The sequence below is a fragment of the Microtus oregoni genome, unplaced genomic scaffold, assembly GCF_018167655.1.
Source record: "Microtus oregoni isolate MIOR12 unplaced genomic scaffold, Mior012 000036F_ref0000092, whole genome shotgun sequence".
Taxonomy (NCBI): Eukaryota; Metazoa; Chordata; class Mammalia; order Rodentia; family Cricetidae; genus Microtus; species Microtus oregoni.
Window position 1 is genome coordinate 976606 of NW_024543095.1, and position 26746 is coordinate 1003351.

Genomic DNA, 26746 nt, shown 5'->3' on the forward strand with positions numbered 1-26746 from the left:
TCTTTTTTTCTACTGATGTGGTTCTTTAATGTTTGGCACTTTTGCAAGACTGTCTTTTTGTGTGCGTGCATGTGCCTGTGTGCTAAATATTGTAAATTTTCTATTCTAAGTACCTAGTGCTGAAGTTGTACATACATTCTTGAGTTTCATTCCAAATGTGGTTTGCTTACAGCAACCTTTTGCTCCTGGAATCTGAAGGCACGTTCTCTTTCCTTCCACCCAGCCCTTGCTGAGGTCAGTGTCCCACAGAACCAGCACACCTATCAAAACCAAGAAATTTGAAGCTTGGGAGCTAGTTCAGTCAGCAAAGGGCTTGCTTTACAGGAATCTGAGCTCAGTGCCCAGAACCCATATTAAAAGAAAAACTGAGCACTCACTTGGGCCGCACATATACTAAAATTGGTAAAACACAGAGAATATTAGCATATAGCCCCTGGGCAAAGGGTGACACACAAATCTGTGGAGCAGGGCTGGGGAGGAAAGAGGCAGGCAGATCCCTGAACTCCCAGCCTAAAGGCCATACCTGCTTGGCATATTCCAGGCCTGTGAGAGACCCTGCCTCAAACAAACAAGGTTGATAGTACGTGGGAGCGACAGCTGAGGTTGACCTCTGACCTCCTCAGGCCGGCACATGCACGGGCAAGCAGTGTGCACCTGCAAATGCAAGAGCACATTCCCCGATGTCACCCATCAGCATTAGCTTTTGTAGTGCTCTATTTACATATAGTAAGACTCCATGGAGTTCACACTGATGCCCTGACTATCACCCCTGGCCTCTGCCCCCTTGCTTTTTTGTACCTTATCTGCATTGTAACTAACCTACCTGCAGCTTATGTGTTGAACCCTGGTGTAGTCTCAGAATGATTAAGCCACACACCCCCGTGAGAAACAAACGCCCCTGGACCACAGAGTACAGTGTGGATGACTTATTCTCTTTCCTCTTTAGAATCCGACTGAAACCCTCTTTCAAAAGTCACTCAGTCAGTGTTTTTCTCTCTCTCTTTGCCCTTTCAGTGAGGTTTTGGCACCTGTTTGCAATGGTCTCACCTGTTGCAGGGCTGGCTTCCCTCCTGAGCTCGCTGCTACCCTGCTGTTAACCGCTTTTAATTTGCAACCGGTGAGAGCGCACTCCTGCAGCGCATGGTGCTGAGGCTTGGAAAAAAAAATACACGGGGTGTGTGTTGGGGGCATGGGGGATGGCTTAGTGGTTGGAAGTGAACACTAATTTTGCAGAGGACCTGAGCTGGGAGACCCAGCACCTTCTTAGGCAGCTCACAGTCCCCTGTAACTGCGGGGGAACCCGACACCTCCAGCCTGCACATATCCACACAGGCGGACAAGAATGCACAGAGGCCGGACCTGCCCCCTCCACCGTGGCACCATCCAGAGTAGATCCTGCACCCTGAAACTTTCCTTGTGAAACCCCTTAAAGTTAGTTTCTCCTTCCCCAACTAATGTCTATCACTCTTCTGTTTCTCCATTCCTATAGTTCTGCATTTTCCAGAATAGACTCCTTCAATATACAGCCTCTCTCCCTCCCTTCTTTCTTTCTTCTACCTTTCTCTCCCCTCTTTCTTCCTTCCTTTCTTCCTTCCTTCCTTTCTTTCTTCCTTTCTTCCTTTCTTTCCTTTCTTCCTTCCCTTTACTCCTTCCTTCCTCCCTTCTTTCTTCTACCTTTCTCTCCCCTCTTTCTTCCTTCCTTCATCGTTCCTTCCTTCCTTTCTTTTGGAGATTGGGTTTCACTTAGTAGGCTCAGATGAGCCCCACTGAATAAATACTTAAGCCTCCTGCTTCCGCCTCCTGAACGCCAGAGTTACAGGCATTGTGCCAGCCTCAATGTGTCGCCTTTTTAGTCTGATTTCCTTCACTCAGCGAAATCCATTGAAGGATCTTCGGCATTGTGGTGTTCATCAATGGCTTTTCCTTTCTCCGAGTCCCGTTCCATCTTCTAGCTGCGTCTCTGCTTGTTTATCCATCATGGTTTGAAGTGCATATTGATTGTTGTCGCCTGCCCTTTTATTCCCGAAATGATGCCTTTTGAACAATATAATTTTTCAATTTTAGTATACTCAAATTTATGGCGGTCCCCCTATGGTTAGTGCCTTTGTATATTGTTAAACAATCTTTGCCTCAGGGTTTAAGAAGATTTTATGGGTTTAAAAAAATGTTTCTGAATTTTGACTACTTATCCGTTCTATTAGATCGCGGCTCAACCTGGGTTGGATTTTGAGTTTTATGTGAGGTAGAGATCAAGATCCGTCATTTCCCCAGGTCACTGTCTACCAACCCAGCCCCGGGGCTTGCTGACTCCCCTTCTCCTGGATGCATTCTAGAGCCTTCTGGACCAGGGGTTGTGCACATCTGGTACTGAAGTCTGTATCTGGCCCTGGTTCATTGTTCTTACATTGATCTCACACGGTCTCAGGTCCCAGTGCTCTGGCCCCGGTCTTCATACCTCATAGAGCTGCCTTTGCTGTTCTGAACTCCATCTTGCTTCTCCACGTGGAGAATTGGCTTGTCAGTCAGTTTTCATGGAAACAGCAGCTGGAGGGGCTTCAGCTAGAGCCGCAGTCACATTATGGATCAACTTGGGAAGAGTTGGTATCTCATTGTTGAGCCTCCCATGACTATGATACATACAGGAAAAACATGTTAAAGACACTGAGACAGAGTTTACTTTCACCCTTCTCCCGGGCCCCAAAGGCTGTCCACTCAAATGTCTATGACCGAGTAGGACCTTATGGGCAGAGCTTCCTATGTTGAGGGTCTTGTCCAGGTAAATAGAGAGGCCTCTATTCAAAACTGAGGGGTGATATCTGTGTCCCTCCTGTCAGTTTCTCCAGCCACTCCTTTCCTCAGCAGAGGCTTTTACACCTGAGGCAGGAGGATCTCTGTGAGTTCGAGGCCAGCCTGATCTACAGAGCAAGTTCCAGGACAGCCAGGGCTACACAGAAAAACACTGTCTCGATTAAAAAAAAATTCAAGTGTACCTATAACGTCATTATTGAGTCACTGACGTATTTTATGAGCATTTTTTCCAGCGACAGTAAAAAGCTCTTTTTGACTAGGCATTAGCTAGAGAAATGGCAAGGAGATATTTTTAATCTAAGTCCAAATATTTTTCCCCTGACTATCATCTTCAAATCAAATCTCTCATTCAGTAACTTTAAGAGGATCCTATTAAAAACAAAACAGAAGAAAACAGCAACAACAACAAAAATACGTTGTTTAATTGGGGGGGGGGCAGAGACTGCAATTTTTTTATCAACAAACTGTAGTTTCTGTTAAAAACAATCTGCCAGCATTTGGGGTTTGTTTTCACCTTTCTTGGTCTCAGCATGCAAAAAGGAGATTTCGCTGCTGAGTTACCTGTATAAATTTCTGCGCTGACATGTTTATGCTCCCCTTGTTCAAACACCTTCAAGCTCGGGTACACGTTATTCTTGAAATGGAAGCATTACTTTGTCAATTGTCATTTCCTTTCTCCCTGAGAGGAACGAGGATTTTTAAATGAGTGTGAAATTTAACACAGATGATAACTCTCTGGATGCATCCCAAAATGTATGGGTTTGGATTTCAGATTGTTAGCATTAATAGAAAAGAAATCTGGAATGTGGTAAGCTAAACAGGACCTGGGGTGGTTAAATTGTGGGGACCTGGGGTGGTGAAGGAGTGGGAACCTGGGGTGGTTAAGTTGTGGGGACCTGGGGTGGTTAAGTTGTGGGGACCTGGGGTGGTTAAGTTGTGGGGACCTGGGATGGTTAAAGAATCCCTTCTGCAGAGCCTTCCTGACTGTTCTTGTCTGCCCCAGTGGACTAGGGCTGAAGGATCCCCAGTCTTCTGCCATTCAGCTCAAGGTAGAGAGCCAGCTGCACCCCCCAGGCACTTAGAAGCCTCTCTGCAGGGCCATTTCCACCAGACTCCATTTGGAGCTGTGTGAATTCTAAGTGATACTTCATCACAGTGTCTGGCCATCCCTCCAGGAAACAGAAAGGCAGGGAGCCTGGGAAAGAAGGAAGCTGCCTTTGGTTAGAATAGAAGCAGGCATGGGACACTCTACTGGTGGTACAGTAGCTGTTAGGGTCAGAGTCTGGGCCCTGGATGGCAACCTTAAGGAGCTAGACTCCAACACCTGTCTGCAAGAGGCCAGCTAAAGAGGCAAGTAACAGCAGATAAAGGAGATTTATTCAATGTGGCTCCATTGAGAGGAGCAACAAAGCCGTCCAGCACCCCACCAGCACCCAGCTCATCTATCTCCTGGGTCCTGACATAGGGTTCAGCTTCAAAGCAAGAGGTATATGTGCCAAACTGAGAAGTCCTAGCGAAGATGTGTTCCCGCCCATCACTGACCATTTGTCTTGACTCCAGTCTCTCCTTAAGTGTGGTCTGGTAGAGATAGCTTCCTCCTCTGCCTGGCATCCACCTTCAGCCTTTCCCTTCTCTCGGCATCAGATTCTTGGGGAAAATTCCAATGTTGTGGGGTCCAATTGCATCAATAGTCTAATAGTCAAAGGAGGGATCCATGCGTCTCTTTAAGATATCAGGCTTCAGTGTTGACTGGATTGGCAGTCCCCAACTCTTAGAGGCTGCTCTGATGACATCATCCTACTTTGGCTTCCACTTAGCATTTGCCTGCTGCCCTCTGGAGAGCAGTGCCCCTTGCTCTGTGCTCGGGTTGCTTTCCCTACCCAGTAAAGCAAAGGGTAGCCAGCCATGTGATCTTATTAAAAGTAAGAATTTCGAGGGCTAGAGAGATGGCTCAGTGGTTAAGAGCACTGGTTGCTCTTGCAGAGGACCTAGGTTCGGTTCCCAACACCCACATGGCAGCTCGCAACAGTCCCTAACTCCAGTTCTGGGTGATCCAGTGCCCTCTTCTGGCCTCTGAGGGCAATGCACACATGTGGCACACACACAGGTGATGGAGGAAAGTCATTGGTTAAAAAATAAAGAAACTGCTTGGCCCTGATAGATTAGAACATAGGTGGGTGGAGTAAACAGAACAGAATGCTGGGAGGAAGAGGAAGTGAGCTCAGATGCCAGGCCGCTGCTCTCTGGGGCAGACACGATGAAGTTCTGACCCGGGATGGACATAGGCTAGAATCTTCCCGGTAAAGGCACCTTGAGGTGCTACACACATTATCAGAAATGGGCTAGTCCAGGTGCGAGAGTTAGCCGAGAAGAGGCTAGATATTAATGGGCCAAGCAGTGTTTAAAAGAATACAATTTGTGTGTTGTTATTTTGGGGCCTAAGCTAGCCAGGAGACCAGGAGCTGGGGCGGCAGGAACACAGCTCGCAGCTCCTACTACACACAGGCAGGACTCTCACACATTAAAAATAACTTAAAAAACATTTATCCTGTATGTGTACATGTGAGGGTGTGCGCACTATAGTATGCATGTGGAGATCAGAAGGGGATTCATAGTTCTCTCCTTCCTCATGTGGGTCCTGGGAACTGAGTCCTGGTCACGAAGCTCAGCAGCAAACCCCGCTCTGCTCTGAGCCATCTCACACCACCCCCTGCCTGCTGCTTCTGTAAAAGTCTTATTGTGATGTTTTGAGATAGAGCTGTGTAGAGAGCTGGGTCTGGCTTAGCTGTCTCATTTTTTAATTGACACATAATGTGCATAGTTATGGGGTACAGCTAGTTTGTTTTATTTTTAATAGCTGTCATAACTGATTCAAAGAGGAGAAGGGTATCATGGGACCGCATGTATTAAATCACAGCACTCAGTTTTCAACCCCATCTACCAATTAAAGGCTTTTTATTGAATGGAGCTAGGCGTCGTGCGTCTTCCTTTATGTCAGCCAGCGGTTTTACAAGCTAATTGGAAAGCTTCACGTTTTTAGATTTTTAAATAAGCAGATCCAATATCCGCCTACATTATTTGGGCAAATTTCAAAGAGTTTAGGAAAAAAAATCTGTTTCTAATATTTAAAGGTATGTCCATGTAAACACTTTTTATAGGTGATACCATATTTTGAAACGCCACTTCAAGACAGCCTCTCCAAAATGCCAGTTACAATGGAGAAGCACCCTCGTTACCATGAGTCACCTAATTTCTCTTGAGTAGTCAAATGAAGTTGCATTTCCTCTTGGTGAGCAATAGCTGCGTATACATTACAAATAGTATAAAATATTATTAGCAAAATAAAAGGTAGAAAATGTCAACCACCACTTGTCATCATAACAGGTCAGCAAGTGTGAAACACTTGTTTGTGTAGGGGAAAAAAATGTAACTCATCTATGGGTGTACGGCTCTTTTGAGAGTGCTGTCTCGAGACAGCCAGCAAGCCTCCCTGTGGTTGGAAAGATGCCCAGTCACGCTTCTCTGATCAGAGCTTAGTGTATGCATTGCTACAAAATTCTGAAAAAGTAAACCTAACCAGATCAATGATCCCTGCTGCAATTTCTGAATGTCTGGACTTATTGTCCTGGTCACAGTACCCTGAAGAAAATCTCCAAGGAAATTAGCATCAATTCACTATTTTTCTTTCTGTCATAGACAGACTTTCCATCAATGATTATACTCCATTTCACCCATAAGTAGTGGTGCAGTGTGTGTGTGTGTGTGTGTGTGTGTGTGTGGTATATATGTATATATGGTATGTATGTGTATACATGTTTATGTGTGCATGCGTGTGGGGGGCGGGTATATGCATGTACATGTTTGTGTATGTGTGTGTGTGCGTGTATGTGCACACACATAGGTCAGAGGTCAATGTCAGGAGTCCTCCTCAATTACTCTCCATTCTAATTTTTTTTTTTTCTGAGACAGAGACTCTCACTGAACTTGGAGTCCACCAATTCGGCTAGACTGGCTGGCCAGTGAGCTCCCAATACCCTCCTGTCCCCAACTGCCTAGCATCGAGATTACAAATGTGCTCTACCACCCTGAGTTCTGTGGGATCTAGACTCAGGTTCGTGGGATTGCATGGCAAGCACTCCACTGACTAAGCTAGTTCTGCATCCCCTGCTTTTTGTTATTTAAGACTGGGTTTTGCCATGTAGTCCAGGTCAGCCTTGAACTCGTGGTCCTCCTGCCTCAACCTCCCCAGTGCTGGAATGACAGGCCTGTACCACCACACACAACTAGAAATGATGTTTTTATTATTATTCTGTGACAGCTTCCTCTTTAGTGGCTCAGAGACACAAGGCTCTTCATGTAGTTCATCGTTAAATCAAAACCTAAGAAATCCAAGTTAGAAACATCTGTGCTTTTAAGTATTTCACAGAGGCGCGGCAGCGTGAGACGTGCCTCTTCTCTTCGTCTTCAGAAATACCGTCTCTGCATTTTCCAAGGTTGCAGTGTCTACGCCGTTATTCTTGCTGTCATCAACTACCAACCTCTGGGTTTCCAGTCTGAGGGGGGAATGTATATTCCGAGAATTCCTTCTCTGGGAAGATATAAACATATGCACTCGCCTTATAAGGCCCCAACAACAAAAAGTCCAACCTAAGGAACCAAGGAGTTTAGTGGACTTCCAGAGTCCAGATGAGGGGTTGCCTAAAGGACCACGAGTGACCTTGCCGTGCCAGAAAATCTTTACCCAGCATGAATGATGGCTTCCCCACAGTCACACAGATGGGGGGGTCCCCTTTCCCTAACCACCCCAAGACCCCTACGTCATTTGCTGTTAGAATAGAATTGCATGCAAAGGGCTGGGAAGAGTGGCTGGAGTCTCAGAAGAGGGTTCCTGCTCTCCTAAATTCCTCCTTCTCTGAGGAAACCCCAGCAGCCAGCAGGCCCTAACTCTATGCTTGTTCGAAAACAGGCACAGCTGGCCTAATTAAGATGGTGATTGTTTTACCTAGAGGATACCACATTGCCAACCTCCCCTCTGTGTGTATGTGTGTGTGCGCGCACGCGCACGCGTGTGTGTAAGTCAAATGAGATGGGTCAAAGGGAAAGTAAATTGATCTTCCAGGAACCCCCCGACACCCCAACCCCACCACCATCAACCCCCTCACTCCCAGCCAAGGCCAGCGTTGGAGGAGGCCCCAGGGGAAGAAAGACTTCATCTTCTTCCTAGCTGGAGAAGTGCGGTGGAGGAGAGCATGGTGACCTGCCTTGTGCCTGACTGAGCACAGGCTCAGAGAATTGACGCAAGGACATCTTGTTTTTGTCTGCCTGGATTCTTGAGCTTTTTCCGTGTGGAGGAAAGCTGCATTTCAAGTAGGAAAATACCTCACCGCTGGTGCTTTCTCTCTGTTTACTTTTGTCTGTGTTACAAACATTGCCTTCGGTTATGGATTCCTTGCAGGAATCCTGTGAAGCCATATATCCATTTGCAAGAAGAGTTAAGGTAGCTAACATTTGGTCACATAATTGATGAAGCCACTTAGCTAGGTACTTGGAACACAACCTAGGAGTTCAAGCTCTCAGTGTCTATTAGAGATAGGAGGTGTTTCTGGGCATGTTAAAGTAAAAGAACAGAAGCTCCAGCCTAAAGTGTACTTGGTTTTTTGGGTGGGTCAGCCTGGATTCCCTTGCATCATGGCCATTTCTGGAACATGTATATATTTATCCATAATACATTATATATGTATGTATATGTATATGCCTATGATGCACATGTATGTATGTGTGTGTGTATATATATATCAGGCTCCCATGACCTGAGGACAAAGCATCCTGCTTGGTGCATTCATTTACTTACGTACCACACACTCTGTGACTTACACAATAGAAATGTTGTCTCCTAACTGCCAAGGCTGGAAGCCCAAGAGTGTGTAGACAGGGTTGGCTCCTTCTGAAGACTGGGACGAAGCTGGGACGAAGAGTCAGTTCCAGGCTCTCTCTACCTTCTGAAGGGTTGCTGGCGATCTTGGGCATTCATTCTTTGACTTGTAGAAGCTTCCCCCTGATGTCTGCCTCTGCCTCCATGTGGCAGTCTCTGAGAACACACATGTGTCCAGTCCCTTCATATGAGGACAACATTGTATGTCATGAGGATCCTTCCTCTGTGTGATGTCCCTTCAACCTTGGGAATCGTAGCTACAACTCTACTTCCTAATGAAGTCATATTCTGAGGTGTGGTGATTTGCTACTTTGACACAGGAACTTTGGAGGGACACAATTCACTCTACCATGCTGACCTCTGCTCTAGACCACCTGACACAAGGCCTCAGAAGGTGAAAGTATGTGTGGTATGCATGTAGTATGTACCATGTGCTCACCATAATGTGACAATCACACTCTTCACGATTTTTAGAAGATTGTTCTCTTGTTTTGTTTTGTTTTTGAGACAAGGTCTTGCTATACATCCCTGGCTGGACCGGTACTCCCTATGTAGCCAAGGCTAGTAGGCTCTGACCCCCAAATTCTCCTCCCTCAGCTTCCCAAGTGCTGGGATTACAAGTGTGCACCACCATATTGGACTTGAATTTTTAGAACACTTACCACAAGATCTACCCTCTTAGATATTCAAATGCACAGTGCAAAACTGGGACCTACAAGCGTCACGGGGAATAGCTGGTTCTTCATCTTGCACAGATGAAGCGCTACAACTGTCAAACACGAATTCATGCTTTATAGAGTGACCCCAAGTGACCTGTATGCTGAGTAAAATTTGAGAGCTGCATAGCCACCTGAAGTGACACACAATGTCTCATCTCAAATACAATGATGCACAAAATAAAACCACACGGGTAAATGTATGGCTGAGTTCTAGGAGAAGGAAAGAAAAAGAAAATATCCCAAATGTCAAAACTGAAGACCTGAAGCAAGAGAGCTAAGCATTGGCTGATCCGGGTGGGAGCTCCAGAGAGCGGGGTTCTCAACCTCCCTAACGCTGTGCCCCTTTAGTACAGTTCTTCCTGGTGTGCTGGCCCAGCCATAAAATTATTTTGTTGCTACTTCATAACTGTAACTTGGCTACTGTTATGAATCGTAATGTAAATATTTGTGTTTTCCAATGGTCTTGGCGAACAGCTAAGGGGTCATGACTCACAGGTTGAGAACCACTGGTATAGATCCTTAGCAGGCGGCTCAAGCTACGTGATAGGTCATTGCCCAGCTGAAGCAGAGAGGCTTGCATGAAACACGGGGCTCTAAAGAGATGCCTTGTCATAGAAAAGAGCTAGAAAAACCCAGAGAACCACTTCAGCTGATTAGAACTTCGGGGGAGCTGGGGCTCTACTACTGCATGCTTGCATCTGCTCTAAAGGCTTACAGGGTCAGGAGGCTTAGTCAGGGTACATATAAGAACAGGGATTTGAGGGAGGTATGAGTTATTAGGGTTTGTTTTGAAGTATGAGAGAGAGAGAGAGGTTGGAGTCTGATAAGGTCTGCTGGGTGGGGGCGCTGAGCTACTGGGGAAAGGCATCCTGGGATGAGGGAATGGATGGAGCTCCAGAGAGTGAGAGGAGGGCGTGTCAAAGCTGAACTTGCTACTTTTTTAAAAAAAAAAATTTTTTGAGCTGTATATTTTTTTCTGCTCCCCTCCTTTCCTCTCCCCTCCCCTTCTACCCTCTCCCATGATGGCACACGCCTTTAATTCCAGCACGTGGGAGGCAGAGGCGGGTGGATCTCTGTGAGTTTGAGGCCAGCCTGGTCTACAAAAACTTGCTACTTTTAAAGATTGCCAAGCACCCTTCTCTGTGCCTCCCTGCCGAGCTCTATACGAATCAACAGTCACTATAATAAAACACCAGAGCAGATCGTGCTAGAAGGGGATTACAGCTTTGTAATTTCAGCCCTTGGTCAACTGTCCCCATTGCTTCGGGGTCTGTTGAAAGACAACACAATATGTAGAGAAGGAAGCTGCCCACCTCGTGGCACCTGGGAAGCAAAGGTAATAAGAAGAACTGAAGTCCCATGATCCTCTCCGAGGACACATCTCACTAATGTCTTATAACCTTTCACGGACCTACCTTTTAAAGCTTCCGCTGCTTCCTGGGGACCACACCTATAACACACAGGCTTTGGGGAGACAATTATAATCTAAACTATTACAAATTCTGATGAGCTCTGCCCCCGAAAGTCCTCTCACCACCTGCCTATTCCTGGGGACTAGAGGGACAGTCGCAAGCTGCAATAGTGAGCTGTACCCAAACTGGCCGATGGTGGCTGGGATGTCACAAGCCCACGTGGAGGAATGTCAGTAGAGGAGGGAGCTCACATGCTAAGATCAGGGCAGTTTGAAGGAATCGGAGTTGGAAACAGCGTGGCCCTTGGTAATTTGGGACTGTGTGTGTGTGTGTGTGTGTGTGTGTGTGTGTAGGTGTGGAGGCGTGTGTGGGGTGGGGATTGAACCCAGGGCATCATCACACGTGCTAGGCAAATGCTCTGCTGCTGAGCTTCATTTCCAGCCTTGGCACCTCATCTGAAAACTGCCCTATTGGTTATGACATCTGTGGTGGGTAAGGAGCAACTGGCAGCTCCCATTGGCTGAGTTTTCTATCAGACACTGGGTTATTCTTCTGCTCATTCCTCATGTCAGTCTCGTATGGCAGCATAACTATTATCTCTGTACTTTAGAGAAATCTTTAACTCTGAGGGATAGTCAGTGAGTGCCTCTGTATGACAGCTGCTCCCTAACTAATGGCACAGCATTAAACCCAGGTCTGCTGCCTGCTATAGCAATGCTACTGGTTACCTCTGGGCACTCGGTTATAGATGGCTTTTGTTTTATTCTTTATCCATTTTTTAAAAAATTTTCTGAGTTTTAAATGTAAAATGGAGGGAAATTTGATAGCCGTAAAAAATCTTCAATAACACGACCCAAAACCACACATGCACATGCACACCACACACACACACACACACACACACACACAAGCCACTGGAATGCTGGAATGTGTGTGCAGGAGGAGACATGGATGAGCAGAGTGATGTCAAGCAGGCTCCCTGGTCCTGGGTTCCTCCGTCACACCCAGGGTCCTGTTTTACTCCTGAGCTTGTTCTTTTTGCCTGGGCCCAGACACAGTGCTAATGGCAAGTGGGATAGGCCCGGGGAGGCAACACCTGGGCCCTGATAGACCTTGTCTCCCTCACTCCCCTCACAGGTCAACCCTTTCAGAGACCGAATCTGCAGGGTGTTCTCCCACAACGGCGTGTTCTCTTTCGAAGATGTCCTGGGCATGGCGTCAGTGTTCAGTGAGCAGGCCTGCCCCAGCCTGAAGATCGAATATGCCTTTCGTATCTATGGTGGGTACCTTGGTTGGGGTGGTTGGGGTGCTGAGTGGGGAGGAGGAAGCGGTCAAAGAGAATCTGCCACATCTGAAATCCAGCAATGTTAGTTCATTGATGGTATGGTATAACGGGGATTCATCTGGTCTTTATGAGTATATATTGTGTTTCTTAAATACTGTGAAATAACAAAACCGGTTGGGAATCTCAACTCTGATAGACCTTCCCTCTACGTTATCTATATAAGTGGCCTTTATTAGTGCTGTCACCAACATATGTGACAAGAAGCAACTTAGGTGAAGGAGGATTTATTGAGTGTCTGAAGGCACACAGTCCATCATGCAGGGACAGCGGGTGACCAGAAGGCCACATGTGTTTGAGATGCCTCACCTCCTTACACGTTGGTGAAAGAGGAATCAGAGGCAACACAGGATGTTGGGTGGTACTGTAAGCCTCCAGTCCTGCCCCTTAAGAAATCCATGCCCTTCCCAGATAGGTTCCTCCTCCCAAAAGTCCCACCATCTCCCAAAGCAGTGCCAGCAGCTGGGAAACAAATGCTCTATTTCATGTTCAAATCATAACTCCATCCAAGGGCACTGGGGTCACCGATGTGGCTATTCAGTGATCTCTCTCTGGGCAAACCAGCGAGAAAGGGAAGACATTGCTTGTCTGGCAGGAAGAAGATTGGGTGGGAACTTGAGAGACATGAGCACCAGAGCCGGTTCTGCATGCAGTGGCTGCCTAGTCTTGAACAAGTCATTTCATTTTCCCAAGAACCCGTTCTCTCATCTTGAAAGTGAAGGCTTGAGAAAGATGATCTGTGATGTCTGCCCTTTGCCCTGTATTGTCCCCGAAGCCCAGTGGGATACTCAGATCTCTCCAAAGCAACCAAAAGGAAAGAGCTAAAGAAATCCTGAGACACTTTCCAACAGACCATAAACATCTCTGAGTACATCATGGAAACTCCTTTGCTTGCACAGGCAGACTGGCACTGATGACCACTGCCCTTTCTGTTTAAGGAGGCCATCCAGCTCCTCCTGTCCTCAGATATCAGTGAGCAGAACCATGCAGGCCGAGGAAAACCTAAACTTGCTAGGTATGGTGGCACACACACTGGTAATCAGAAGGCTGAGGCAGAAGGATTACAAGTTTGAAGACAAACAGGACTACATAGTGAGACCCTGTCTTAAAAAGCCAAGGGCTAGTGTTATAGCTCAATGGTAGAATGCTTGCCTAGGATACACAAGGCTCCTGATTGGATCCCAAACTAAACAAACAAACCCCCACTTCCCCCCAATCTGGAGAACCTGAATGACAGGATTGCAGGCTGAATTAAACCAAAAATGTCAGCAATGTTTTGGAGAACTGAACAGAATTCCGCATCTCCACACTGAGACATTTACAATACCCCAAAGTGACCTGCTATGCAAGGAAATTCCTTTAAATCTCGCTGCAGCCTCCAGAAGGAAGACCGACTCTGACATGACCCAGATACTGAAATTCACTGATAGAGTCTTAAAACAGCCGCCGTCGCCGCTGTCGTCAGCTCTTCAGAGAAACAGAAGCCACGAGAAAGAGAAGCAGAAGGGAAAAGGATGCAGGGGTAGAGAGGGAAGGGCAGAGGGAGAAAGAGAAAGAAGGACCTGTAGGGGTGGACTTGGGGGACATTGGTGACCAGCAACCACACAGTCTACTGTGCGTGGGACATCCGGGAAAGACGGTGATTTAATTCAGTCCAAAGGCACAAGAATTGAGAGCACCATTGACCAAGGACAGAGCAGAGACGGAAAAGCTCCTCCGACCTCCGCTTGTCAGCTATTGGGTCCTTATCGGGCTGGGTGATGCCAACGCACAATGATGGGTGTGATCTTGGTTTTTGATTTTTATTTGTTTTTAATGTATTTAAAAGGTGTGTGTGTGTGTGTGTGTGCATGCACACACACAGTACTCAAGTTGGCCAGAAGAGGGCGTTGGATCCTCTGGATTAGGTGGTTGTAAGCCTCCCAGCGTGGTTACTGAGAACCAAACCAGGTCCCTTGCGAGAACAATACATACTCCAAACACATAAGCCACCTCTCCAGCTCTTTTTTTTTTTTTATTTTTTGATGACTTCAGACCTGTATGCAATGTATTATAGTCATTTCACCTCCTCACCCTCTTTTCTTTCTCTCCCTCTGTACCCCTCCTTACCAGCCCTCACCATCCATGTGTGTGTGTGAGAGAGACAGAGACAAAGAAACAGAGAAAGAGAGAGAGAGAGAGAGAGAGAGAGAGAGAGAGAGAGATCCATCGTATTTAACTGGGGTTGCCTACACAAGAGTGGCTGAAGGGTTGTTTACTGGCGCATGGGCAGTTTACCAGTGGCTACACCACTGAAGAAAGTTCCTCCCAGTCCCCCCCCCACAACTGCCAATAGTTCTGACTCAGGAATGAGGCCTCATGAGGCCACCACCCTCCCCCAGCCACGAAAGGACTGTCTCCTGCACATTTCAATGTGACCTTCTTTATTCGGTTTGCTGATTCAAATGCTAATCTCTTCCAGAAATTCTCTCACAGACACACCAGGAAATAATTTTTTTTTTCTGCCTTTATCTGGGCATTCCTCAGCCAAGTCAAATTGACACATAAGATTGACCATCACAACAACCATTTCCAATAAAATAAAAGAAAATCCTCCCCATGCCCTCTCGCATGCACACACACACACACACACACACACACACACACACACACAATAAATAGATATGAAACCTCATCAGAAAAATACAGCTATGGAGGCAGTGAAGGAAAACAGATAGCTGGTCAAGATGTAATTGAACAAGGGGACCGTGTTCTAGCCCCAGCAAGCAGCAGAACTTGGCAGCTTCAGCCCCATGGTTTTAAGGATAGAAGGAAGGGGTAATGGAATATTCCTCCATTATTCCTCAGCGACTAAGGAAAGTCTCTGAGACGGGCTGTTAGGGATGTCCCTGAATGGAGGCCCAGAGAGGCTATCGTGTGACGCTGTGAAGGTGAAGCCTGAATTGCCTTAGAGACCCCAAGATGTTGGAGATGCCAGAACTACGGGATACCAGCTGAAAAGAGCTGCTAACGGGGAGTGGACCCTGCCTAAGAGAGAAAAGTGTGTTGCAGTCAACAAAGCTGAAAGGAGTTGGAGATCTAAAGAGCATTTGATATCAGACATGGAGACGCAGAGTTTGGGGTTCGCCCAGCTGGGTTTTGGTCTTATTCTGGTCTGATATTTCCTCACCATGCTCCCTTCCCTGTGTTTTGGAATGATAATGTCTATCCTGTGCCATTATATGTTGGAAGTGTGTGATCTGCTTTTTGATTTTGGTTTTATAGGGGATTATAGTAAAGAGATTCATCAATCTCAGAAGAGACTTTGAACTTTGGACTTTAAAGCATTACTGAGACAGTGATAGACTATGGGGACTTTTGAAGTTGGACTAAATGTATTTTGTGTTATGATATTGTTACGGGATTTTGGAGATTAGTGAGTTGAGCTTGGTAGTTTGAATGTCCCCATAAGCTCATAGGGAGTGGCACTATTAGGAGATGTGGCTTTGTTGAGGTGGGTATGACCTTGTTGGAGGAAGTGTGTCACTGTGGGGGTGGGCTTTGAGGTCTCGTATATGCTCAAGTCAAACCCAGTGTCTCAGTTCACTTCCTGTTGCCTTTGAATCAAGATGTAGAATTCTCAGCTCCTTCTCCAGCACCATGTCTGCCTGCATGCCACCGTCTCCCACCATGATGATAATGAACTAAACTTCTGAAATTGTAAGCAAGTGCCCCAATTAAATGTTTTCCTCTTTTTAAAACAAGAGAGAGAGAGAGAGAGAGAGAGAGAAAGAAAAAGAAAAATATGACTCTGAGAAGAAGCTGGGCCTGTAATTCCAGCTGTGTGGTACACTGCAGCAGGAGGCTCACATGGTCCAAGTCTGCCTGAGCTACAGAGTGCATCCAAGGCTAACCTGGAAAGCTTAGCAAGTCTATATTACAAAATAAAAAAAATTAGATGTCTGGGGGAAGCTTAATGATAGAGCACTCACCTAGTATGCCATAGCCTTTAGGTTCATACCCCACTACCAAACAAGCCAAACAAACACAAAAACACACATCTGAAATCAAAACTCCCTGGGTGGACTTCACAGGACAATTGAGATAACAGAGGAAAGGACCAATCTGAAGACAGAGGCAGAGAAAAAAATCTGAATAACAGAGGGCACACATTGAGAGAACGGAAGAACATGGCTTTTGGGACAGGCAGAGTTAGAAAGGTCGAATATGCAACCAGTTGATCCAATTAGAGTCTCAAAAGCAAAGGGTAGAAAAGATATTTGAAGAACTAACGGCCCTAAATATCTTAAATTTGGTACAAGACACAAATTCATAGTGAATCTCAATCGAAAATGAAATCACACAACTGTATATTGTCAGTGTAGCAGTCCCGCCTGGGGTGTGTGTGTGTGTGTTCTCCTACAGCTTCCTTCTTCCTTTCTCAAGCAGTCCCAAGTGTCCCAGGAGAACGCCTTTGATCCCAGGAGCCAGTCCTAGCTCACTGGTCACAGCCACACTTCTGTCAGAGGTGGCAGCTGTGCTGACTGAAGTCCTGTCACACTCTCCAGGACAAGACACCTCTAGCAGGGTCCCGGCCCAGCTCAGCCCTCCAGTCTCAGCCAAGAGTGCATGGGTTGCAAGTCACAGAAACCTAGCTCATGAAGCAACAGATAAGGCACAATTAATCTTAGTCTGCCTGGGCTGGGTAAAAAAAAAAAAATCCCCCAAAGTTCAGCGACCTCAGGTGCCACACTTCGTGGCTTCAGAGTGCCTGCCAGTTAGGAATCCAGGCTTGGCTTATCTGATCCTTCTTCCTTCTTTCCTCCTCCACTCCCCTCCCTCCCCCTTCCTCCTGCCTCCTCCTCCTCTTTCCTCTTTTGCTTTCTTTTATTCTTTTTTTGTGGCAGGGTCTCACTATGAAGTCCTGGAGGGCTGGAAGTCACAGAGATCTATCTGCCCCTATCTTCCCAGTGCTGGAATAAGAGAGGATCCCATATCTTAGAGTCTCGCAAAATTCCAGCCAAAGTTCTGGCCAAGCAGCTCGCAGAATACAGTTCTTGTGTTCATGAACCTTTGACCCCCAGCTTTATGCTGGTTAGGAGCGGGAGTCTGCCCTCAGCATCTGAAGGCCACCCCACTCTTCTGTCACATAGCCTTCCCAGCATAGCCCCTTGTCTTCAAATAGAATGGGGGCAGGGAACAGCCCTCGAATCGTCTCCTGTTAGAATGGAGTCTTCCATGGCATGACCTGGCCACAAAAGTGACACCCATCCTGTCACGCCTGCCAAATTCTGTTGGCTGGAAGCGGGTTACAGTCTCCGCCACACCAAACAGCACCAGGGTTCTATGAAAGCATCCGCACCAAGAGGTGTGGAGCTCATGGTAGTCCAGGCTAGCCTCAAACTAGCTCATTATGAGACCGAGGGTACCATGAAAATCTTGATCTTCCTGCCACCACTTCCAGAGTACTGGGATTAAAAGCCAAGTACCATCAACCCCAGCTCCAGACATCTGTCTCGTATGGAGTATGTCCACAGACAGAGGTACGGACCCCATGAAAGAAGGGAAGGCCTGGGATAGAGTGAAGAAGTTGCCAGAAAGCCAGGCAGCTTCTCTGCACAGCTGCGGAGCAAACCTCTTCCTTCCCAGACCTGAGGTTTATTCATCTGTGTCCATGAACTAAAGATGACTGCCCTCGTACCCACATGGCCTATAGATCCTACACCGAGCAACTGGCCACAGTTTCAGTTTCTCAGCAGGCGCTGAACGGCTCAGCGAAGCCAATGATCTGATACCATGGCTGGAGGATCAGCCTTGTCCAGTCACCTATGGTCAAAAGAAAAGCAGAGTCTCATGACTAAACATGGCCCCAGAAGACATTTCTCAGAGACAGAAAAAGCTGGGTGTTACATCTCTTGCCTGAAATCTAATCTCTGCACTCAGGAGAGAAAGCTGGAAGAAGCAGAAGTTCAAGGTCATGCTCCCATACTTAGTGAGTTCAAGGCCAGCTTGAGGTACTTGAGGCTTTGTCTTGACAGAAGGAGGGAAGGAAGTAAAGGAGAGAGGGAGAGAGGGAGGGAGGGGAAGAAGGAGGAAGAGTGCTCTACCATCTTCCCATGGTTTCCAGAGCCTAATAAACAAAGCCCCCAAAGCCCATCAGGACAGTAGATGCCCACAAGCGTCTTCCAGACACAGGGCCAACATTGCTTAGCTTTATAAACGGGAATTTTCAGTGCTCAGAGGTCAGACTGAGTGGTTGGGGTCAAGTCAGGACCAGATGACACTCCACTCCACCCCAGTGTCCTTGTATCTGTCTTCATCCGTCTCCAAGCCCCTAACACACACAGTTATTCCCCTTCCCCAAGGACAACAAGCACAAAGAGATTTCAAAAGTTCAGTTAAATCTTCAGTATAAATAGATGCCTGGGACTGGTGCCCCAGCCTGCATTCAGGACACCCAGACAAATCAGAATTGTCTTTGGGTTCTGACAATTTGTGACCATAGGCAGCCGTCAGCTTAGTGTGAGACAGAACTCCGGGATGCTTGCGTCTAGTCCCTAGTACACAGAAGCTGCCCAGTAAGTCTGAAGTAAGCACATAAGGAAGGAAGAGGGGAATTAAAGGGAAGAGCAAAGAGGCAGACAGAGGAGACCAGTGTGTTGGTAATGCTCATGGTAGGGGATCTTGTGAAACTCCAAAGACCTCTTGATGCTCTTGACCTGATGACTCCGGGTAAGGTTCAGGAGGGGACCAAAGATGTGGATCCTCTGGCCCCACTTACACCTCTGAATCAAATCTCCATCTTAGCAAGATACACCCCTTGTGCCCCCACCAATCTCAGCCTCTGAAAAGTCTAGAAAGCCATGCATTAGCCTCCTGCCTCCCTAACCTGACTGCATACTCCAACCACCTGGGAGTTAAATCAAAGCGAGAAACAACTTGATGGAATGGTATCTCCTGGCCTCCGGGCTTTTGCAAAGCCCCCTGGGCAGGTTTGGAGGCTCCTTCTCTAGCTGGCTGTATTACTGTATCTGTTAGGATTGTATCCAGCTACAGGTAGCAGTGTCCCTGGTTATAAACAAACAAACAATAAACAAATGAAAGGAGAGAGAGAGAGAGAAAGAGAGAGAGAGAGAGAGAGAGAGAGAGAGAGAGAGAGAGAAGTCTGGAGTCAGGCAGTCTAGAGCTGGACTGATGACTTCGGAAAGCAAGCAAGGGCCCAGAATCCTTTATGCTTCCTCAACTGTAAAGTCCTGGTACGAGACTGTTGTCCTGTGCCCACAGACTTCTCATCTTTATTCCAGGCAGGGAGAGTGGTACGGAGGGAATGGGGGAAAGAATAAAAGTGAAATCCACATTCAAAGACACAAATAAGTCAGCTGTTCCCAAGCTTTCTTGGAATGCCACCAAGACACTTCAGTTTATATTTCCGGGGCCAGAATGATGTCATGGGCCACCCATGGCTGCAGTGGAGACGGGAAAGCCATCCCTGTATGTTCATCTGAACCCCGGGGTCATCTTGAACAAGAACTGCTTTGAGAATCTCTCAGCAAGGCTACAGCACCTTGAGGCCTGGAACTCACCTCCTGGACACCAGTTTCTGCCCCGAGGGATATTCTGGCCTCGGTGTGATCAGTGTCACCTCTCTCCATACCTTCAGGAAGATTTATCAATCGTCAGAGACCGATGTCTCGGCCACGCCTTTCTAATCCAGGTGGCACCAGCTATGGCTTCTCAGGCAGAAAGCAAGTTGCAGGTTTTGCCACACCTTCCTGAGACCTGAGCCAACAACGTCAGGGACGTCAGTGGCTAGGCGTGGCCGCGGAGGAAGCCTAGGGAAACCACTGAAGCTGCCATTGGTCTGCGAGCAATGAGCTTTAGCTCGTTTCGTGGCAAGCACGTTTAGGAGGGGCTCGGAGGCTAAACCTTAACCAATCCAGTTCTCTAAGCTTACAGTGTGAGGCCCGCACACCCACCCGAGGGGTCGGTCACAGGCTGCGAGTTCTAAGACGGCTGCGTTAGCATAGACTGGGACCCAGCCAGGGCGCAGACTCCCCGGCCCTAGCCCTTTCCCAGACTGCTCTGCCCTTGCATCTCCGAAGGACAGGAACCACCCAGGACTACGTTTACTCTAGCAAATGATTCTGTTTTCAGATGGCTTGGGACCAAAGCCATGTCATTTTCTGTAGTCTCTGCATACGGGAGCTAGGCCAGCAGGATGCCTGGGCACACTGCAGGGGCTTGGGGAGAGGCTGCAGAGGAGCTTCTTACCGGCAGTGTGGTGTCACTGCGCCTGCTCGGTGCCTCCTTCGGGGGTGGGGGGGTGGGGGGGCTCCCCACCCCTTTCACCTGGTCCGCTGATTCATGTCCGGCGCAGGAAGAGCGCCCAAGATCAACTCAGACTGGGGCTCTAGTACAGACCGAGAAATACAGTCAGGGACGTACCTCGCCTTCCATATGCACTTTCTGCCTTTGGGGGCAGATAGTTCTTGGATCTGCCACAAAAGGACTCTGCGGTACCAGCAGACACTGGGCCTCAGTTTCCCTAATAACCCACTAGCTCTGTTGGCCATTCTTCAAGGTGGGATGTTACAGCCTCTCAGGTTTTCATTTTTAGTACTTAACAATGAAGCACCTGATGGAGAATTAAGCCCTGGCTACAGCTAACAGGAGTCTTCTGTATTCTAGACTCATGCCAAGGGATGGCTATGTATTTCTCATTTAACCTTCACAGTGGAGAGGTACAACTATTGTACCCATTTTACAAACAGGGAAACTGAGGCTCAAATAATGAACTGGGATTAAATATATATCTTGTGGAGAAGCCACAAGTGGTTGTCCACAGTGGTCCTAAGGCTCTGTAACACTAAGGATCAAGGCTCCTCTTTCCCATTGCTTTGCCTTCTAGTCCCATGGTGACCTCATTGTCTCAAAGACCTTCCCATAAGTCACTTGCCCTCTTCTGCTAATATGTCACTGGGCAGAGCTTAGCCATTTGGCCACCTCTTGTAGCAAGGAAGCCTGGGAAACTGTTTTATTTGGATGATCCTCTGTCCAGCTAAAAATTAGTGATTTTCTGTGGTAGAGACAGCTGTGAGGGGTAAAGAGCCTAGATTTCCTGTAATGTCTAAATGGTGGAGTTTAGTCATGTCCCCATCACTTACCAGGTCGAACATTCATTCATTCATTCATTCATTTATTCTTTCATTCATCGAGACTCCGCTCTGTGCTGGGCACTGTCCTCAGAATTAGGATGGCAAGCTGTAGGGAGCATTGCTCCAGCCCCCAACTCAGTGAGCGAACAGCTGGCGTCCTTGAAGCCAGCCCATTAGCTGCACGAGCTTCAAGAACCTCCGTGCACTTCCCTGAGAAGCTAGAACCTGCCTCCAGGTCCCTCAGGCAGCTACCACACAGGGACAGAAGCATGGGATGATGCCCAAGGCTTTTGGTCCCAAACCCAGGCCACCTTTCACTCTTCTACTCTGACCATAGACTTGAGTGTGCGGCCAGGCCAACCTAGCTGGGTTTGAACTTGGCCCTCCCATTTCCTGGACGTCTGGACAAGCTATGTCACCCCTGAACCTTGGTGCACTCTTGACAAAAATAAGACAATAGAAAGGTGGACAGCGAGGACCCAATGACTTAAAGGAGAATACATCCGAGCACACAGTAGGTGCACAGTCGATGTCTATAATTACTGCTATTATTGTTGCCTTACTTGTCTACAGCTGGTCCAGCTGCTTCACACCTCACCCCCACAAGTCAGCGAGCTGCGCCCCCTCGTGTCCTAGATTCTAGACACAATCGGAGCAAGTGGACACTCCGTGGCCTCCCAGAGGCTGATGGGAGTTGGTCCCATGAGCCCGGGACTCAGCCTCCGTGTCCTCTCTGCAGATTTTAACGAGAACGGCTTCATCGACGAGGAAGACCTCCAGAAAATTGTGCTGAGGCTGCTGAAAAGTGACGACGTGTCTGAGGATCTGCTGATGGACGTCGCGCACCACGTGTGTATCCAGAAGCGGAAAGGTGGGGCCCGAGGGGGCCGGTGACCACACAGAGCTCCAGGATACCAGGCCATCTTCTTGGGAGGGGATCCAGGGTCAAGCCTGGAGTGGGCTGCACATATTCCCCGCCCCTCCCCGGCCAGCAGCCGCCACGGGGGATGGGCAGCACGTGGTGCCTGAGAAGTGGGCACACAGTGGAGAGAACCCTGCCTCAGAAGTCTGTTCTTCCAGTACAGGCCTTCTATCTTCCTCCCTTCCCACCTGAGAGCCTCCCACTGACAGGGGTCACCGAGGGCCCCCGGGCCTACCGCAGCTTAGCATGAGATGAACCCATCGCAATGTTCCCCTGCTCACATTGCTCAGCAAGGCATGGGCACAGCCCTGAAAACCTAAGATGGGGCACAGGCCCATGAGCTCTCAGATTGTGAGAGTCCCTGAGGATTTCAGGGCTGAATGGTGTCACTTCCTGCCTTACTCGGGCTTCTTCCAATGCGGGGCTCATGCCTGTGTTTGGCTGATGGGGTGAGAGGGGACTACTGTCTTCAGTGCCACATTGGTGCTGGGGGCTGCTGAGGAGACTTCTTCCAAAAGGCCAGCCCGTGATACCTCCTGTACCCATACCTTAGTGCACACCACTCTGGGGGGGGGGGCCCTGAGACACCTCCCATACGCTAGTTCCTCTATGCTGTCTGTCTCTCCATCTTCAGACCCATCTCCTGGGGTTATCTCTGCCTCCTTCCTTCCACCAGGTCCTGAGCGAGTCAGATCTGGATAATGACAACATGCTGTCCTTCTCCGAGTTTGAACATGCAATGGCCAAATCTCCAGATTTCATGAAGTAAGGCACTCTTAAGGGGAGGGGCTGTCCAGCAAGGTTGGAGGCAGGGAAGGCTCCCTAGTCTCCGCTGGAACAGTGCCATGTCTCTGTCTTGCCTTGAAAGTCATGAGTCTCCTGGCCTCCACTGATTCTTTTAGAAGTAGTGAAACCTAAGTGTCTGAGAAATCTGCCAACCTTGGGGAACCAACACAGGAGACGACAGGATTTCAGGGTTTGCAAACCATACGTGGGGTTGGCACAACCTCAGAGACATTACTCCTAATGGCCAGAACATCTGTGTATATCTCCCGGTACCTACTGGGCTTCAGATCTGACCTGTGTCAGATACACTATTTCCAGATACACTAGAAGCTGGGGGGGGGGGGGCATAGTTCAGCAGTGTAAGGATGCCAGAGGAAGAGCTGACAAAAGAAATGTCACAAGAGAAGCAGCTAATTCTACCTGAGAGCAGAAGGGACCTCACTGATTTCTGCTCCAGCCTCCCTCCAGATGATGGCCCTCTGTATTCCCAAGGCTGCATTTGTCGTCTTCCGGTCCCTTCCAGTTCGGAACAAATGCATCCTCTCCAGAGGTAGTCCTCGTCATGACTGAACAGTCCGGCGAGAACAGCCTTCCTTGTGCTGAGTCAGCATCCCGTGATGCGTCTGGCACACTTGCTCCTAACACTGTCCCTTGATCTCACAGACAAGATGATTTTGATGAGGAGGAAGGATGGTGACTCTGGAGAATTTTACAAACCAACTCAAAAAAAAGGACAGAGCAGGGTTGAGCAGGAACCTTGGCAGAAGCCCAGGCAGCTGCATGTTCCCCCCCCCCTCCCTCTCTCTCTCCTTTTCTCCAACCCATCTCTACCTCCATTAACCCTACTTCTCTACTCTTCCACGCCTACCTTCCGTTGCACACCAGCAACCTCTGGGTTGTCAGACACGGGCCGTCATGTGTCACAGCCTCCCAACAGTTTATGTTATGTTTGATTGAACTTCAGGGACCCTTAAGTGGTGTCTCAGCTCAACTCCAAATTTCCAGAGTGATTCTGATTGGCCCAGCTGGGCCCACACCTCTTCCAACCACAAGGATGGAGATGAAGGCTCCTGACTCCATCGTGACTACCATCAGAGGGCTGTGGCTAGGTCTCTCTTGGGATCAGTCCTCTCGGAGGGAATTCCTCTTCCTCCACAACAGCCCCACACAACCTTGGCACTGGAACCCTATTTGCCTTGTACCTGTGTCTAAATAGCTACCATTTCTTTCCATTGGCTCCGACACCTTCAAATGCAGAAACCTTTTGTTTTCTGGTGATGCTAAGAGAAGCTTAAAGAACGTTTAGGGGCTGGAGAAATAGCTTAATTGGTGAACAGCTTGCTATGCTATGCAGTCATGAGGACCAGAGTTTCATCCCTGGAGTCTATAGCAGAAGTTGAGTGTAGTGGCATATGCTTGCGATACCCAGGCTGGGGAGGCTGAGACAGGCTGGTCACAGGGCTCCCTGGTGCCAGCAAAAGACTTTGTCTAAAACCAAAAAACAAAAACAAGGTAGATGGTTCCTGAGGAACTGCACTTGAGGTTGCTCTTTGGCCTCCATACATGTACATGAGTGCACATACACCCTCACGGACACTCATACACATACACTTATACACACCCACGCACACACACACACTGACATACACATACACTCATACACACCCACGCACACACACACACTGACATACACATACACTCATACACACCCACGCACACACACTGACATACACATACACTGACATACACATACACTCATACACACCCACGCACACACACACAGACACACACTCATACACACCCATGCACACACACAGACACACATACACTGACATACACATACACTCATACACACCCCCACACACACACACATTGACATACACACACTCATACACACCCACGCACACACACACTGACACACACAGAGACACATACAGACACACTGACACTCATACACACCCACGCACAGACACACACACACTGACACACATACAGGCACACACAGACACACACAGAGACACACACACAGACATACTGACACACATACAGGCACTCATAGACACACACACACACACACACACACACACACACACGGTCTGAGTCTGCTGGGACTATTACCTACAGAAACAGGCCTGATGGGGCCCTCAAATATCTCTGGATTCTTCCTTCCAGCTCCTTTCGGATTCATTTCTGGGGATGTTGATATGGAGGTACCCTCTGGCCCAGCAGCCTCGAGGAAGACCACTGGACCTCCCCTGTGCCCTGGCATGGTGGAATCTGACTTGAAGGATGGCTTGTCCCTGTCCCTCCTTCGCCTGTAGAATGTTCACTAAATAAATAAAAAGAAATGTTTTCCCCAGCTCCGTCATGCCCACTGCCTTTGGAAGGCAGGTCCTGCACAGGGCGTTGGTGCTGAGAACTGCTCATTCTAGGACTCAGGTTTGCCAAAAACTCCAGGCAAGCCAGGATGGTGATCTTTTTTAGGACAGAGTTCAAGCCTCAACCCGTGTCAGAGGAGAGGACCGAGCCAAATAGAACAAAGTTCAGAAGGAAAATATTCGACCTTCCCTCCTCTGGAGCCCACCCGTGACCCATCCTCTCCCAGAGCAGCGTCAGGGATGTGCGCATAGCTGTCATTCCAGCTGGCGCCTGGCTTCTCTGTCTTCCTCTCACAGAGAAGACATCTTGGCCCTGCTTGCCACACTTGGGCTCTGGGGATGGGACCATGTGTGACCAGCATTTAGGGCTTATTTGCTTTGCTATTCAGCCAAGCCCTGCCATGAATTTGGCCACTCTGGGGACACTTTGGGGTCCAGCTGGCTGGAGACGGGGGGACACAAGAGAAGTGCACCATGGGAACTTGTGGGAGCTGCCAGATGGGCTACCTGCTGGGCACGTGGTTTTTCTCATCTCTGTGGTCCCAAGGGAAGTAGATGAGCACGGGTTACACAGGAAGAGTTACTTTCTCACAGTGTGCACTTGAGTTCTGTCTTATGTCTTGACTCACCCGTTTGGAGGCAACAGACACCCAGTGCTCCATGAAGTCGCTTTGATCTAATCCAGGAGGGGCTGGAAGGCTGGGGGAGCCCAATGGTATAGCGCACTTCTGAGTGGAGATTTCCTCCCCAGAACCACCTATAGGGCCGCTACATCCTACTCTCTGCCCTGTTAAAGTCTCCTAGGAGGTTGGAAGCTGTCACGTTTGACCCTCAAAGGTCGCCTAGGCTTGTGACCTTGGCATCCACTCCCTGTGGCCAGGTTGTTAAGAGTATTTAGTTCCAGCTCACCCCTCCAGCTCTTCAATAAGCCCGTTGGGTGGTTGTGACACATGCCTTTAGCGCCAGCACTTGATAGGCAAGGGAGGTAGATCTCTGAACTCAAGGCCAGCCTGGTCTATGGAGCGAGTTCCAGGACGATGTTCAAAGAATTTCTCTTCAAAAGATGCCCCACTGCCAGGCCCCTCCGAATCATAAAGACCCCTTCTGTCTCCACATTGGCTGTGTGAGAAGCCAGGACTGAGGAGCCGCAAAAACCTGGTTCAAATCTTGTCTGTGTCATTTATTACTGTGTGGGCTTGGGCAACTTTCTCAGCATCCTGAAGGTTCCACATCTTCAGTGAGACGCTGTACTTACAAGTTATCATAAAGGTCAATTAAATAACACCAAGGCTCCAGGGACAGTTCCTTCCCAT

The 26746-nt window shown here is 48.3% G+C and overlaps 1 protein-coding gene across 1 annotated transcript in view; it reads left to right on the forward strand.

The window, feature by feature from the left end:
- LOC121432819 (calcium and integrin-binding family member 4) overlaps window positions 1-25360 on the forward strand; it is a 57237-nt gene extending 31877 nt beyond the window's left edge. Inside the window, exons 4-7 of the mRNA XM_041630961.1 lie at window positions 12009-12150; window positions 22087-22196; window positions 22946-23034; window positions 25228-25360. Coding sequence (XP_041486895.1) covers window positions 12009-12150; window positions 22087-22196; window positions 22946-23034; window positions 25228-25258 — 372 coding nt within the window. The 3' untranslated portion in view covers window positions 25259-25360. The remainder of the gene's footprint in view (window positions 1-12008; window positions 12151-22086; window positions 22197-22945; window positions 23035-25227) is intronic.
- The last annotated feature ends 1386 nt before the right edge of the window (window positions 25361-26746 follow it).